A 13,193-nucleotide genomic window follows, 5' to 3' on the forward strand; every position below is an offset into this window, starting at 1 on the left:
CAGCAACAATAATCCCACGCTACAGTGATGAAGAGGCTGTCATTATCCTCCTCACTACTCATCTGCCAGATGATTTAAGGCTTGGTACATGTTCATGATGTGACTGGCGCTCATCTGAAGTGTGTGATGGCCTTAATGAGAAGGTTGTGGTAAAAGGGTGGAGATGGCTCCTCTGATCTCACCAGTGGAACATACCAGTAGCCTACTGCTGCTGAAAGTGTCTCTATCTTCACAATCAACTTTGCAGTACTGTATTTATTAGAAAAGGCAAAAGCAAGGTGATGCAAGGTCAAGTCATCATGTGTAATAACACAGTTTTAAAATCGTGTTGTCTATAAGTAGGGCAGGGTAGTAGGATACCTTATCACTACAGAAAAACATCTCAAATGAAGTCTAGCAGTACCTGGTGATAAATTAATTCTAAACAGACCCTGCCTGGGCGAAGGAAATCAGTCACAGCAACACCGCACACTTACGTAAGGACATCCATGGTATCCAAGCTCGTAACTATGAACCTCCTCTTAGACAACATGGCGCATGTGTACAGCTGCACTGCAAATATAGACGATACATCCAGTTAGGTGGAAAATAATTAACTTATGCTTACCTAAGTGTAGCACCTAAACTAGACTTTGGCGACATTACCTATCGAATGCGGACGCTCGTGCCTGTTCACTTTGACCACAGCATCAGACTCTGGTCTCTGCGCGCTGACAACTTTGCGCGAGCTCACCTGCTTACAATGAAGACGAGAGAGCGTTTCAGGTCCTGAATGCTCTTTTGGAGTTAGTTTCAAATGATTTGATGTTTTGTTACTGCGGGTAACGTGTATGAGGGTATTGTGAGTTCTTTTAACTTGTTTTAGTTAAGAAAAGAGCAATGTGACTGCGACCTAAACGAGACTTTTCAACTGATGAAGAAATGCTACTCAACATTACGAGAGAAAACCACACACCACTGCATCAGGCGGAAAGGGAGAGAGATAGACTCCCTCCAATTTCCAGTAATTCCAGCTCTGTTAGTATGAAATGTTTTAAAATATTTTTCATATTCTTTAAATGTGTTTTCATGTCCAATTAAGAAATAAAGTAACAGTTTTCATGTGGGATCAATGTAACAATGAAGTCATAAAATGTCAATTTATTTCATTGCATAATGATAACTTAACCATTTCAATGACCTCAGAGCTTATCCTTTTGGAAATGTGTTGATGTTAAAACTAAGGGTGGGACCTTTTGGCCAGCTCTTCCTAACCCATTTATGTTATAAAACAGCATAGCAGCTTTGTGAGTAATATACCACATTATCACTGTAACAAAGCCCAAACATTATACACAAACAAAATGTACAGTATCAGACTTTTATTTTGGTGGCCTATGTGCTACAGTACTTGCTGTGAATGAATAGTATTCTATACTGTTATAGTTCCAATCGATACTGTTAAAATTCCGGGACCTGATGTCAATTTTTTGACATGTTTAGACAGGCAGCCTATTCTGTTCTTTTATTAACTGATTGGTCCTTTGACCAATCAGATCAGCTCTGAAAAATATCTGATGTGAAAAGATCTTATGTGATTTGTCAAAAGACCAATTTGTGGAAAAAAGATCAGAATTGGGCCGCCTGTCTAAACGCAGACAATGATGTCTGTCAAATGAATTGTGATTTTTATCGTAGGGACTTGATCGTGGACCAAAGCTGCCATATCCGTCTCTCAACTTCATCTCAAACCACAGAAAGGAGGATGGTAGCCACAGCCTCTCCTCCCAGTTTATCCTTCCTGGCATACGGCATGGTATGGTCCGTCATGGTAACCCTAATGTTCACATTACCTCATTCAAGAGTCAACTTGAATAGTAAGCAACAGTCTTTTGTGAACTGAGATTTCTGAAGCTCACAGGCAGCCCAATGACACAGGCAACGCAATAATTTTTTTCATTAAATGCTCTGAAAAATATCTGATGTGAAAAGATCTGAGCCGATTGGTCAAAACATAAATGAGTGAAAAAAATATCAGAATTGGGCTGCCTGTGTAAACGCAGCCATAGTGAACCAATATCAAAGTGCCTGCAAGAAGCATTTACTCAAGTATTATCTATCATGTGCTACCAATATGGCTACCTAACACATTTTTGATATTGTTACCTTCAGGTACAGGGTACACTTTGAGACTTAATAATAACACTAAGAGGCTTAAAAGGAAATCATTTTCACACAGCGCTCCCAAAAGAAAGTTTCAATTTCAAAGTGACCCATACAGGCTGTTTTGAATTAATGTGCGATGCTCCAGGCAGATGTGTTGTCGTGGCTTCCTATTCTTGAGATCAAAGATGTTAGAGGAGACTTGAGCATCAATACTTGATGCAGATGAGGGAGACAAAGGCCCATTCACAACTGCTGTTCCTTTATAGGGAGAACTTGTTCTGGGTGTAATGACCACGACCGTTGTGTGGGCTGGCGACGGAAGTTTTCAAAAGATGTTAATATATTGCTGTCACTTATACTTGAAAATATGGAGAGTTCATTGCCCTACGCTGCTCATTGTTGTGATATGAGAAGAAAAAAACATTTATGCAGGTTTCATCTTGTTATATACGGTTCATTGAGATTGTTAAACTATAATTTGTAACAAAACAAGCAAGTATAGAGTAGAGAATCATCCTACCATCTAAACAGCTGTGAAATATATTTTCCATAACCCAAAATATTGTATTTTCAACTGTTTGAAGCTGGTGTACAAAACCAAAAGTAAAAGACGCAAAAACGAAACATAAGAATGTGAAGCATAGAAGTGCTGCACATAGAACAGGTCTATCGCTTTTTAGACTTGCCTTCAATGAGAATGACAGATCTATAACTCACATGCATTTTTATTATTCAGGGATGATACATTTGGATAATAGTGTTTGTGTGTTTTTTTTATATATGTGTTTTGTTACTCCGCCTGCAGGTAGAGAGCTTCCCCCCATCTGTCCTAATGTCAGACTGAAGCATCAACATCAACATCGCATCACTGTTGACAACCTGCCTCCTGAGGTTAGGGCTCGCTTTGCCTCTGACCCAGTCATGCCCCTCCGCACCAAGACTGTCAAAGAGTTTCAGTAAGTATACACAGTAAGTACACACACACACACACATTATTATCATTCAGAAATTACTTTTAATATTTGTCTAATGTTTACTAGGGAGGACATTGAGAGGGCAACAGTCTCAGGCGATTGGAAACACGTCCACGATTTCTACTTGACCACGTTCGGCTCCTTTTTAGAACTGAATGCTGCCTTTAAGGTGGGTAATCCCCATGTCTGTGCCATGTTCAATTCTGAGGTTTCGTATTTGTATTGTCAGTCAAGCCAGTGCTATTTATACAGCATGATTTATAAGGACTTATTGCACTACTATGTCATTTGTATAGATAAGTGTGATGGTAAAATTGCTAAAGCAACCATGCTAGTTTTGAAATGTGACTGATCAACGCAAATAAAAGGTGATCATTGTTTTGGTATTAAAAGTCGGTGAATAAAGTATTTCTGGGAGCCAGGTAAAGGGGAATTTGGAGAGTTGTTTTTGAGTCTGTAAATGAATGAAGTCATTTAGAGAGTCGGGAAGAAAAGCACCTGTGCCTGGTTTCCATAGAGAGGGTTATTCATAAGAGCAGGACCTATAAGAGAATGTATGATTATATACGCAACAGTTGGGTAAATGTTTAGCATGTGTCATGGTCGGTTTGCATTGCTTCCTAGAGGGTCTAGGATAATTATGTCATAACAAAGTATAATTAAGCAATAAGGCCCAAGGGGGTGTTGTATATGGCCAATATACCATGGCTAAGTTCTTATTTACAATGCAACACAGAGTGCCTGGAGTGCCTGGTATATTGGCCTTATATCACAAACCCCCGAGGTGCCTTATTGCTATTATAAACTGGTTACCAACATAATTAGAGCAGTAAAAAATAAAAGTTTTGTCATACGGTTTGATATACCATGGCTGTTAGCCAATCAGCATTCTGGGTTCGAACCACCCAGTTTATAATTAAGCAATAAGGCCAGAGGAGGTGTGGTATATGGCCAATATAAGGGCTGTTCTTAGGTACGACGCAACACGTGCCTGGATACGTCCTTTAGCTGTGGTATATTGGCAATATATTGGCAATATACCACAAACCCCCGAGGTGCCTTATTGCTTAAACTGGTTACCAACGTAATTAGAACAGTAAAAATAAATGTTTTGTCATACCCATGGTATACGGTCTGATATACCACTGCTGTCAGCCAATCAGCATTCATGGCTCAAACCACCCAGTGTATAATATAGAATATTAGCCTTCCCCCAAAGGGAACCAGACTTGAACTGAGCGAGTCACCAATAAGTGTAAAGTCTTGGCCAAAGTTTTGACAATGACACAAATATAAATTTTCACAAAGTCTTCTGCCTCAGTTTTGTATGATGGCAATTTGCATATACTCCAGAATGTTATGAAGAATGATCAGATGAATTGCAATTATTTGCAAAGTTCCTCTTTGCCATGCAAATGAACTGAATCCCCCCAAAATATTTCCACTGCATTTCAGCCCTGCCACAAAATGACCAGCTGACATCATGTCAGTGATTATCTCGTTAACACAGGTGTGAGTGTTGACGAGGACAAGGCTGGAGATCACTCTGTCATGCTGATTGAGTTCGAATAACAGACTGGAAGCTTCAAAAGGAGGGTGGTGCTTGGAATCATTGTTCTGCCTCTGTCAACCATGGTTACCTGCAAGGAAACACGTGCCGGCATTGCTTTGCACAAAAAGGGCTTCACAGGCAGGATATTGCTGTCAGTAAGATTGCACCTAAATCAACCATTTATCATCAAGAACGTCAAGGAGAGCGGTTCAATTGTTGTGAAGAAGGCTTCAGGGTGCCCAAGAAAGTCCAGCAAGCGCCAGGACCGTCTCCTAAAGTTGATTCAGCTGCGGGATCGGGGCACCACCAGTACACAGCTTGCTCAGGAATGGCAGCAGGCAGGTGTGAGTCCATCTGCACGTACAGTGAGGTGAAGACTTTTGGAGGATGGCCTGGTGTCAAGAAGGGCAGCAAAGAAGCCACTTCTCTCCAGGAAAAACATCAGGGACAGACTGATATTCTGCAAAAGGTACAGGGATTGGACTGCTGAGGACTGGGGTAAAGTCATTTTCTCTGATGAATCCCCTTTCCGATTGTTTGGGGCATCCGGAAAAAAGCTTGTCCGGAGAAGACAAGGTGAGCGCTACCATCAGTCAGTCCTGTGTCATGCCAACAGTAAAGCATCCTGAGACCATTCATGTGTGGGGTTGCTTCTCAGCCAAGGGAGTGGGCTCACTCACAATTTTGCCTAAGAACACAGCCATGAATAAAGAATGGTACCAACACATCCTCCGAGAGCAACTTCTCCCAACCATACAGGAACAGTTTGGTGACGAACAATGCCTTTTCCAGCATGATGGAGCACCTTACCATAAGGCAAAATTATAACTAAGTGGCTCGGGGGAAAAAACATCGATATTTTGGGTCCATGGCCAGGAAACTCCCCAGATCTTAATCCCATTGAGACCTTGTTGGTAATCCTCAAGAGGCAGGTGGACAAACAAAAACCCACATATTCTGACAAACTCCAAGCATTGATTATGCAAGAATGGGCTGCCATCAGTCAGGATGTGGCCCAGAAGTTAATTGACAGCATGCCAGGGCAGATTGCAGAGGTCTTGAAAAGAAGGGTCAACACTGCAAATATTGACTCTTTGCATCAACTTCATGTAATTGTCAATAAAAGCCTTTGACACTTATGAAATGCTTGTAATTAATTATACTTCAGTATTCCATAGTAACATCTGGCAAAATTATCTAAAGACACTGAGGCAGCAGACTTTGTGAGAATTAATATTTGTGTCATTCTCAAAGCTTTTGGCCACGACTGTAGACTAAACTAACTGTCACGGCCGTTTAAAGGAGTGGACCAAGGCGCAGCGTTTTGGGCGTACATACTTATTTATTTACCGATATCGGCAACAAAAACAATAAATATCAAACCGACATGTGAGGCCAACGTAGTGCATCCAGGCAACTAACAAGGACAACTACCCACAAAACCAAACTTGGAAAATGGCAACCTAAATAGGCTCCCCAATCAGAGACAACGATTAACAGCTGTCTCTGATTGGGAACCCATCCAGGCCACCATCAACCTGCATACCCCTAGACAATACAAAATCCCCATAGATAACAAAAACCCTAGACAAGACAAAACCCATAGACAATACAAAAGCTAAACAAACCACCCTTGTCACACCCTGACCTAACCAAATAATAAAGAAAACAAATATAACTAAAGTCAGGGCGTGACAGTACCCCCCCCCCCCCCCCAAAGGTGCGGACTCCCGGCCGCAAACCTAAACCTATATGGGAGGGTCTGGGTGGGCATCTCCCCGCGGTGGCGGCTCTGGTGAGGGACGCAGACCCCGCTCCACCTCTGGCTTTACCCACTTTGGTGGCGCATCTAGAGCGGGGACCCTCGCCGCGGGCCCCGGGCAGGAGGGAGGCTCTGGCAGCTCCGGGCAGGAGGGAGGCTCTGGCAGCTCCGGGCAGGAGGGAGGCTCCGGCAGCTCCGGGCAGGAGGGAGGCTCTGGCAGCTCCGGGCAGGAGGGAGGCTCCGGCAGCTCCGGGCAGGAGGGAGGCTCCGGCAGCTCCGGGCAGGAGGGAGGCTCCGGCAGCTCCGGGCAGGAGGGAGGCTCCGGCAGCTCCGGGCAGGAGGGAGGCTCCGGCAGCTCCGGGCAGGAGGGAGGCTCCGGCAGCTCCGGGCAGGAGGGTGGCTCCGGCAGCTCCGGGCAGGAGGGCGGCTCCGGCAGCGCCGGGCAGGAGGGCGGCTCCGGCAGCTCAGGACAGGAGGGCGGCTCCGGCAGCTCAGGACAGAAGGGCGGCTCCGGCAGCTCAGGACAGACGGGCGGCTCCGGCAGCTCAGGACAGACGGGCAGCTCAGGACAGACGGGCGGCTCTGGCAGCTCAGGACAGACGGGCAAACCTGGAGGGAGGAGACGGAGACACAGCCTGGTCCTCGGAGGAGGCACAGGATAGACCAGGCCATGGAGGCACACTAGAGGTCTCGAACTAAGGACCTGCACAACCCGTCCTGGCTGGATGGTGATTTTACCCCGGCACTTGCGGGGCGCAGGCACAGGACGCACTGGGCTGTGCAGACACACGGGAGACACAGTGCGCAGAGCCGACGCAGGATATCCTGGCCCGAGGAGACGCACTGGCTGTCTGGAGAGCAGGGCTGGCACCAACCGCCCTGGCTGGATCCTCACCCTAGCCCGGCAGATGCGGGGAGCTGGGATGTAGCGCACCGGGCTAAGAGCGCGTACTGGGAACACCGTACGCTCCACCGCATAAACCGGTGCCTGCCCAATACGACGCCCGCCACGGTAAGCACAGGGAGTTGGCTCAGGTCTCCTACCTGACTCAGCCACACTCCCCGTGTGGCCCCCCCCCCCCCAAAAAAAAAACAGTTGGGGGCTGCCTCTCGGGCTTCCTTGCCAGCCGTGTTCCCTCGTAACGCCGGTTCCCTTTTCCTGCTGCCTCCGCTCTCCTGGCTGCCTCCACCTGTTCCCATGGGAGGCGATCCCTACCAGCCAGGATCTCCTCCCATGTGTAGGATCCCTTGCCGTCTAGAATGTCCTCCCATGTCCATGAGTCCAGATTGCACTGCTCCTGGTTCCCACGCTGCTTGGTCCTTTTTTGGTGGGTAGTTCTGTCACGGCCGTTTAAAGGAGTGGACCAAGGCGCAGCTTTTTGAGCGTACATACTTATTTATTTATTTACCGATGTCGCCAACAAAAACAATAAATATCAAACCGACACGTGAAGCCAACGTAGTGCATCCAGGCAACTAACAAGGACAACTACCCACAAAACCAACTTGGAAAATGGCAACTTAAATAGGCTCCCCAATCAGAGACAACGATAAACAGCTGTCTCTGATTGGGAACCCATCCAGGCCACCATCAACCTACATACCCCTAGACAATACAAAATCCCCATAGATAACAAAAACCCTAGACAAGACAAAACCCATAGACAATACAAAAGCTAAGCAAACCACCCTTGTCACACCCTGACCTAACCAAATAATAAAGAAAACAAATATAACTAAAGTCAGGGCGTGACACTAACCTATGTGTTAGTCCTAATCTAAATGTGCTCTTAATTTCTCTTTCCAGAAAGATGCAAGCCCTCCGTTCAACACGATTGAAGACTCAGGAATCAATACCAAATTCGTTAATGCTGTCTATGATGCATTATCGCTCACGGTATGTAGAATGATAGAGCAACGAATAGCCATGTTTATATTAGGTTGTTGAAATGAAAACCTCTCACTAACTTTGATCTAACATTGATCCAACAGCCTCCTGATGCCCAGAGAGCAGTGCTGAAGGGGATCATTAACAGCTTGTTGAGAGAATGGAAGGGGTGTGTGGCATTCTTATAGTGTAGTGCTCTTTTATTTGACACTCAAATCAAAGGATTCCTCTCTACATAGTAAAGCTCTATTCTTTGTGACTTGAATATTGATGCAAATGTTACATACTGGATGAGAAATGAAATTAACTTCATATTGTCTGCTTTGTTTAGCAGTCGACGGACAAAGGATGACCTGAGAGCGTATTTCATTCTAGTTCAGGTAACGTCATGCATCACGTGCTGCATATGTACACACTACTGGTACTAATGACACACAGATTTGGCTAATGTGCTCTTTTGACCGCTGATCCTTAATTCCACGCTATAAATAACAAACTCCTTTCATTATGTAACAGTAATAACGGCAATTTCCTCATTATAAGTGAGGCCGTTTCTGCATTCAAATATACGCATTACCTCCCCCCAGCCCTCAGTCTAAAGGCAAACACAGGAAACTCTTGATGCGCTCCCTCACCACATGCCCCCCTCAGCCCTCAGTCTAAAGGCAAACACAGGAAACTCTTGATGCGCTCCCTCACCACATGCCCCCCTCAGCCCTCAGTCTAAAGGCAAACACAGGAAACTCTTGATGCGCTCCCTCACCACATGGCCCATTGACTCCAGTCATAGCCCAAGCAGTCAGTCTCAGTCAGGCTCTGGATATAATGAGAGCAGAGTGTTTACTTTACACATGACCAACAGACTAGAGGTAGGCTTGGCACCGGCCAAATATGGACACAAACAGCCTGGCAGAGACTCGGTAGGCAGACTGGGAAATGGCTGAGTTGAACTGGGATGATTTCTGTCTGCTAAAAATTGAGACTTTGGTTGGAGACTCTTGTCTCCATCCCATTCATGGTTTAATTATTGTTTCAGACATTTTATGAGGTTTCTAGGACCGTAAATTAAAAAGTACGTCTTCCATCTCTTTCTTGCCAACAACTTTTTGTGGTCATTGAGTCTCTCCAGTTCTCTCATCTACATTTAGTGTGATTTGTCTTTGGGCTGTTGATAGGCTCTCTGACAGATCCTGTGAAATTGAAAGGGACAAGACAATTATTAATTAATTAATTAATTGTAGGGTTTGTATCACAATTAACACCCTATTTTTTAAATGGTGTACTACATTTGACCAGGGCCCATAGAGTAGTGTACTACATTTGACCAGGGCCCATAGAGTAGTGTACTAGATTTGATCAGGGCCCATAGCACCTCTGATCAAGTTGTGCAGTATATAAGCAATATGGTGTCATGTGGGAAGCAGCCTTGGTAAATGTGTCTGATTGGCTTAGTTGATGTCAGTCAGACCCTTATAATACCAGTGGTATTATTCTCCTCTCCTCTCTTTCTTCTCTCTCGCTCTCTCTCTCTCCCCGCTCTCTCTCTGCCGAGGGAACGGATGAGGTCATGTTTGAAGTAAAATAGTCTGGTTTCCTCTGTAATGCCAGTCTTTATTAGAAGCCTTCTGTTGTAAAGCTTTATTTCCTTTTTGAAGTGCAGTGCCACTGCTGAAAAAGCTTCTCTTTGTTGCAGAACCCTCAGTGCACCAGCCCAGCCACATATGTCATCTATGCACACTTACTGAGGCAAATAGCCGTGCTGGTGGAAGCAGACCACTATTTCCTGATGCACTGGTTTAAGAAGTAAGAGTCGGAATTGTTCCTCTGTCTTATGCAGTCCCATGCTTTTCCAGGCTGTAGTTGTTATCCACAAAGTAAACACAGTCCACAGAAAGAAACCATGTTGTTATTCTTTATCCAGGAAAGTTAAATAAATGACGTTTTCCAAATTGTTTTAGTAGCAGTTGGTAGGAATTGAGCAGTCATAGCTTTCAAGCAAAGACAATCTGTTTTGAAAGTTAAAATGTATTCCTTGCCACGGTGATAATGCCTCGATGATGATTATCTAACCCAGGTTGTCCCAGAAGCGGTTCAAACAGCTGGTGGAGCGGCTGCACCTCTTCATCTCCACCCGTCTGTTCCCAGTCAAGCCTGAGGAGCTGCCCCCCATGGCCAAGTGCTCTTGGTGGATCCCCTCCGCCACCAAGGTCCTCTCCCTCCTCAGTGAGTAGGACGTCTTCTATCTCCACCCCCACAGAGATATGAGACTGGGGCAATGGTCAGGGCAGGGGGATGTTAGTGTAGTGGTGTGGAGATTTAGGGAAAAGGGGGGTCGGTCTATCCCTTGTAATGGATTAAACTGCACTTTCTACAGAGATTGAATTCTCTTGTCCATATTTGTTTGGTTCTCCTGCCCATATTTGTCTGGTTCTCTACCCATATTTGTCTGGTTCTCCTAACCATATTTGTCTGGTTCTCTACCCATATTTGTCTGGTTCTCCTAACCATATTTGTCTGGTTATCTACCCATATTTGTCTGGTTATCTACCCATATTTGTCTGGTTATCTACCCATATTTGTCTGGTTATCTACCCATATTTGTCTGGTTATCTACCCATATTTGTCTGGTTCTCCTAACCATATTTGTCTGGTTATCTACCCATATTTGTCTGGTTATCTACCCATATTTGTCTGGTTATCTACCCATATTTGTCTGGTTTTCCTAACCATATTTGTCTGCGTCTCCTAACCATATTTGTCTGGTTATCTACCCATATTTGTCTGGTTATCCTAACCATTTTTGTCTGGTTATCCTAACCATTTTTGTCTGGTTATCCTAACCATATTTGTCTGGTTATCCTAACTAGAGGTCGACCGGTTAATCGGAATGGCCAATTAATTATGGCCGATTTCAAGTTTTCATAACAATCGGAAATCGTTATTTTTTTTTACACCTTTATTTAACTAGGCAAATCAGTTAAGAACACGTTCTTATTTTCAATGACGGCCTAGGAACGGTGGGTTAACTGCCTTGTTCAGGGGCAGAACGACAGATTTTTACCTTGTCAGCTCGGGGATTCAATCTTGCAACCTTACAGTTAACTAGTCCAACGCTCTAACCACCTGCCTCTCATTGCACTCCACGAGGAGCCTGCCTGTTACGCGAATGCAGTAAGAAGCCACGGTAAGTTGCTAGCTAGCATTAAACTTATCTTATAAAAAACAATCAATCAATCATAATCACTAGTTAACTACACATGGTTGATGATATTACTAGTTTATCTAGCGTGTCCTGCGTTGCATATAATCGATGCAGTGCGCATTCGCGGAAAAAGGATTGTCGTTGCTCCAACGTGTACCTAACCATAAACATCAATGCCTTTCTTAAAATCAATACACAGAAGTATATATTTTTAAACCTGCATATTTAGCTAAAAGAAATCCAGGTTAGCAGGCAATATTAACCATGTGAAATTGTGTTACTTCTCTTGCGGTCATTGCACGCAGAGTCAGGGTATATGCGATAATAATAAACGTTTGTTTTCGAAATGATAGTTTCTGGATTCGACCATATTAATGACCAAAGGCTCGTATTTCTGTGTGTTATTATGTTATAATTAAGTCTATGATTTGATATTTGATAGAGCAGTCTGACTGAGCGATGGTAGGCAGCAGCAGGCTCGTAAGCATTCATTCAAACAGCACTTTCGTGCGTTTTGCCAGCAGCTCTTCTTTGTGCTTCAAGCATTGCGCTGTTTATGACTTCAAGCCTATCAACTCCAGAGATTAGGCTGGTGTAACCGATGTGAAATGATGCGATGTGAAATAATAGCGTTTCAAACGTCACTCGCTCTGAGACTTGGAGTAGTTGTTCCCCTTGCTCTGCATGGGAAACGCTGCTTCGAGGGTGGCTGTTGTCGATGTGTTCCTCATTTGAGCCCAGGTAGGGGCGAGGAGAGGGACGGAAGCTATACTGTTACACTGGCAATACTATAGTGTCTATAAGAACATCCAATAGTCAAAGGTATATGGAATACAAATGGTATAGAGAGAAATAGTCCTATAAATACTATATTAACTACAACCTAAAACCTCTTACCTTGGAATATTGAAGTCTCATGTTAAAAGGAACCATCAGCTTTCATATGTTCTCATGTTCTGAGCAAGGAACTTAAACGTTAGCTTTTTTACATGGCACATATTGCACTTTTACTTTCTTCTCCAAGACTTTGTTTTTGCATTATTTAAACCAAATTGAACATGTTTCATTATTTATTTGAGGCTAAATTGATTTTTATTGATGTATTATATTAAGTTAAAATAAGTGTTCATTCAGTATTGTTGTAATTGTCATTATTACAAATACATTTTAAAAATCGGCCGATTAATCGGCATCTGCCTTTTTTGGTCCTCCAATAATCGGTATCGGCGTTGAAAAATCATAATCGGTCGACCTCTAATCCTAACCGTATTTGTCTGGTTCTTCTAATCATATTTGTCTGGTTATCTACCCATATTTGTCTGGTTCTCCTACCTATATGCGTCTGGAGTAGACGTTGTTTGAGGGTCAGAAGAGGTGTCAAAGTTCATGAGAATATATCAGTCTCCAAGAGAACTCGATACTGTTTCTCTTTTTTCTCCATTGTAGATGCAGCAAATATCATTTCTAGCACTCCTATCCTGCCCTTTGTTGACTTCTACAACCCCACACTGGACCACACTGACTTCATGGAAGACTATCGAATATGGCAGACTCAGGGAAACTCTACCAGGTGTGACAGGACAATATTATCAGAGCAAAGCTTATGTTGACCAGTGCTCTTCAATTCTCCTCACAGCCCTTGCTGTTATGGTTCCTGAATTTCCCTGTAA

The 13,193-nt window shown here is 44.0% G+C and overlaps 1 protein-coding gene across 2 annotated transcripts in view; it reads left to right on the forward strand.

Moving 5' to 3' along the window:
* Positions 1-494: 494 nt before the first annotated feature.
* The window catches only part of LOC139570125 (probable E3 ubiquitin-protein ligase HECTD2), a 45,103-nt gene continuing 32,404 nt past the window's right edge, over positions 495-13,193 (forward strand). Inside the window, exons 1-10 of one of the 2 annotated variants that reach the window (XM_071391685.1) lie at positions 495-1,017; positions 1,678-1,795; positions 2,951-3,101; positions 3,186-3,288; positions 8,241-8,330; positions 8,426-8,490; positions 8,653-8,701; positions 10,015-10,124; positions 10,396-10,544; positions 12,970-13,093. In XM_071391685.1, the coding sequence (XP_071247786.1) occupies positions 922-1,017; positions 1,678-1,795; positions 2,951-3,101; positions 3,186-3,288; positions 8,241-8,330; positions 8,426-8,490; positions 8,653-8,701; positions 10,015-10,124; positions 10,396-10,544; positions 12,970-13,093 (1,055 nt within the window). In that variant the 5' untranslated portion in view covers positions 495-921. The remainder of the gene's footprint in view (positions 1,018-1,677; positions 1,796-2,950; positions 3,102-3,185; positions 3,289-8,240; positions 8,331-8,425; positions 8,491-8,652; positions 8,702-10,014; positions 10,125-10,395; positions 10,545-12,969; positions 13,094-13,193) is intronic. The other variant, XM_071391687.1, reaches the window with a different exon arrangement.

This window comes from Salvelinus alpinus, chromosome 3 (assembly GCF_045679555.1).
Source record: "Salvelinus alpinus chromosome 3, SLU_Salpinus.1, whole genome shotgun sequence".
Classification (NCBI taxonomy): domain Eukaryota; kingdom Metazoa; phylum Chordata; class Actinopteri; order Salmoniformes; family Salmonidae; genus Salvelinus; species Salvelinus alpinus.